Source organism: Frankliniella occidentalis, unplaced genomic scaffold, assembly GCF_000697945.3.
Source record: "Frankliniella occidentalis isolate FOCC.00 unplaced genomic scaffold, Focc_3.1 Scaffold233, whole genome shotgun sequence".
NCBI lineage: Eukaryota > Metazoa > Arthropoda > Insecta > Thysanoptera > Thripidae > Frankliniella > Frankliniella occidentalis.
In genome coordinates this window covers 264772-267233 of record NW_026267359.1, presented here as the reverse complement: position 1 = coordinate 267233, position 2462 = coordinate 264772, and the positions used below count along the sequence as shown (strand labels likewise).

Here is a 2462-nt window from a genome sequence, read left to right as displayed (position 1 = left end):
GCGTGACGTTTTCGTGCAGCGCTATGTGGTTCTGTGGCGCAAGAGAGTGGCGCCTTTGGTCGACCGCGAGTGTAGAGTTCTTTTTTGTTGATAATTAATGAGGTCTCTGCACGACGCCGACGCGGGTTCATACTTACAAACCGATGCGACGCCCCGTTCTGACGCGACCGCTCGGCGCCACGCGTCCCAAAACTCCCCTTCTTCTCTTTAAGTAATTCATCGTGAAAGTGTCGTTGTTTTGAAAGGGGGGCGTTTAATAAAACACCAGCTCTGCCAAGGAAAGAAAACCGTTTACTCGGATAAGAAAAAGAGAGATAGTATAAAAATTAAAGTCGAACTAGATCGATTTTGTACTTAGCCAACACTATTGGGTTCAATTAAAAGTCTACGCCATAACTTGAGGTACGGTGGAAGAAGTAGTCACAAAGTTTGCTTTTGTTTTACAAACGATGTGAAAAGTTAACGGGGCATTCTACGATATCCTCCCCGGCTTAGCCCGGGACCACGCGAGGCCCTATACCGCCCCGGCGTTGGGAGTGACCCCTATAAATTTGATTCGTAATGAGGAGTAATTGCGGTGGGGCCCCGGGGGCGGGTGCGCCAATCCTCGTTGCGGAAATACCCCGCGCCCAGCGATACCCCACGCAGTTCCAGGGGCGGAGTATATTCATCTCCTGTCGCCAAAAAAGGCTTGCCGTTTTCAGGGAACAATCGAAGGTTCATTTTTGACTGTTTTAACACACTAAGGAAACGTTTCGAACAAAAATTTTAGTTCTGCGGAAATGATGCAAAATCTGGCCATGTTCTGAAAATTTTCACTTATATTATTACTCGTGTTCACAGGTTCTCGAGACCCGACTTGTCCCTGATCCAGCTGTAGTGTTTGGGGATGCTGGTGAAGACGCCCGGATACGAGCCGCACGGCTTCTTGGACCAGGACACGATTCCAACGACGAAGCCGTCGGCGAATAGCGCGCCGCCGGAGTCGCCCTGTGAACGGAGGGACGGGAACGTTTTAGCTTTCCGGCACGAACAGTATTCGGACCACCTTCTGGGAGGTTATGGCCACCGACTGGTCACCTTGCACTCGGCGTGCAGCCCCGACGTGGCCGCGGCGCAGATCTGGTCGTCGCGGATCGTGGCGTAGCCCTGGAGTGGCGCCTGGCACGCGGTTCTACTCAGCACGTTGAGGTTGGTGTACTCGAGCGTGTTGCTGGAGACGACCAGGTCGTTCTGGTGGCAGTTGGTAAGGTGGCTGTAAGGCTATTTGACGACGTCGGTGGAAGTGTTGCTGTTGAATGACTAACTTACGTTGGTCTGCCCCCAGCCAGCCACCGTCACGAGGTCGCCGTCCTTCGGGGACACGTTCTGGAGCGACGCCACCAGGACGTTGTCGTTGAGTGCGATCGGAGAGGCCAGCTGCACCAAGGGGTAAGTGTACTAGTCGTCTCCATGTCTTACCCCGCTAGGCACAGTCTCGCATCACTCACGTTGATGAGCGCGATATCGTGCGGCAGCGTCGCTGCGTCCGGGTCGTAGTCCTCGTGGATCTCGTAGCCGGCGATGGGTACGCGGATGGCCGTGGAGGCCGGCGAGGCCAGGTCCACGGTGCCGGCCAGGATGGTGAGGGCGGCGGGGTCGACCCTTCAGGCACAAGAGGTAAACTGTTTCATATACCCCGCGCTGTCGCCTCGGGGTCCCGACGCTGCCGCCGCGCCCGGCGCTACCCCGCGCACTGGGGGGGCGCGGGCGATACTCACTGGTCCAGGCAGTGGCCCGCCGTCAGCACCCACTGCTGGTCGATGAGGAAGCCCCCGCACAGGTGCTGGTATTCAGTGTCGCCGTAGCCCGCCTGGATGGAGACCTGCCGGGGAAGGGACAGAGTCGTTTTGGTTGGGATTCCAGCAGCGGTTATGAAAGCGGGTCTGTTTTCCGCCTGGACGGTTCTCTTACCAGTTCGGGGAACTGTCCCAGGTCGGCGTCGTCGCCGCCCACGATGAAGGGCGATATGGCACTGCCACCTGGAACAACACAAGGGGGGGAATGGAAATGTTGAGACTTTGAGACAGAGTCCAGTTCCCCCACTATCGCGCCGCTTGTGCCATATACCGTCTCCACGTAGAGCTTCTCATACAAGTGCTGGGGCAGGAGAAGGGGAGGGCTGAGTTGGCGTCGACAATGTTCGCGCGTCAAGTGCGGTGGTGTCGCGGAGAGTTTAGTGTTTGGTTAGTGTTAGTTTCAGGGGTTGGGGAGGGCGGGAGAAGGGGATGGGGGGCGTTGGCGATGAGGCCCGTTTCACACCGTCTGGGAAAAGTGAAACCTCTGCGTGAGACCCCCTGCCCCCTTGCCCAACGTCTGCCGTTAGTTAACCCTGTGGTCTCCTCTGCGAAGGTGACGACGGCAGGAGATGAGGGGGTGGGGAGGCAGGTGGGAGCTAATGAGAGAGTTGGGAAGGTGGGGGG

At 57.1% G+C, this 2462-nt stretch overlaps 1 protein-coding gene across 1 annotated transcript; it reads right to left on the bottom strand.

Annotated features, from left to right (window-relative positions):
- Positions 1-271: 271 nt before the first annotated feature.
- LOC113209651 (trypsin beta) lies at positions 272-2021 on the bottom strand (the record flags this gene model as incomplete). Its single annotated transcript, XM_026427296.2, is given in 6 exon segments — positions 272-990; positions 1081-1233; positions 1312-1419; positions 1491-1644; positions 1761-1864; positions 1954-2021. Coding segments are annotated over 6 exon segments (740 nt in total), but the record flags the coding sequence as incomplete, so codon positions are not given.
- Positions 2022-2462: the final 441 nt, after the last annotated feature.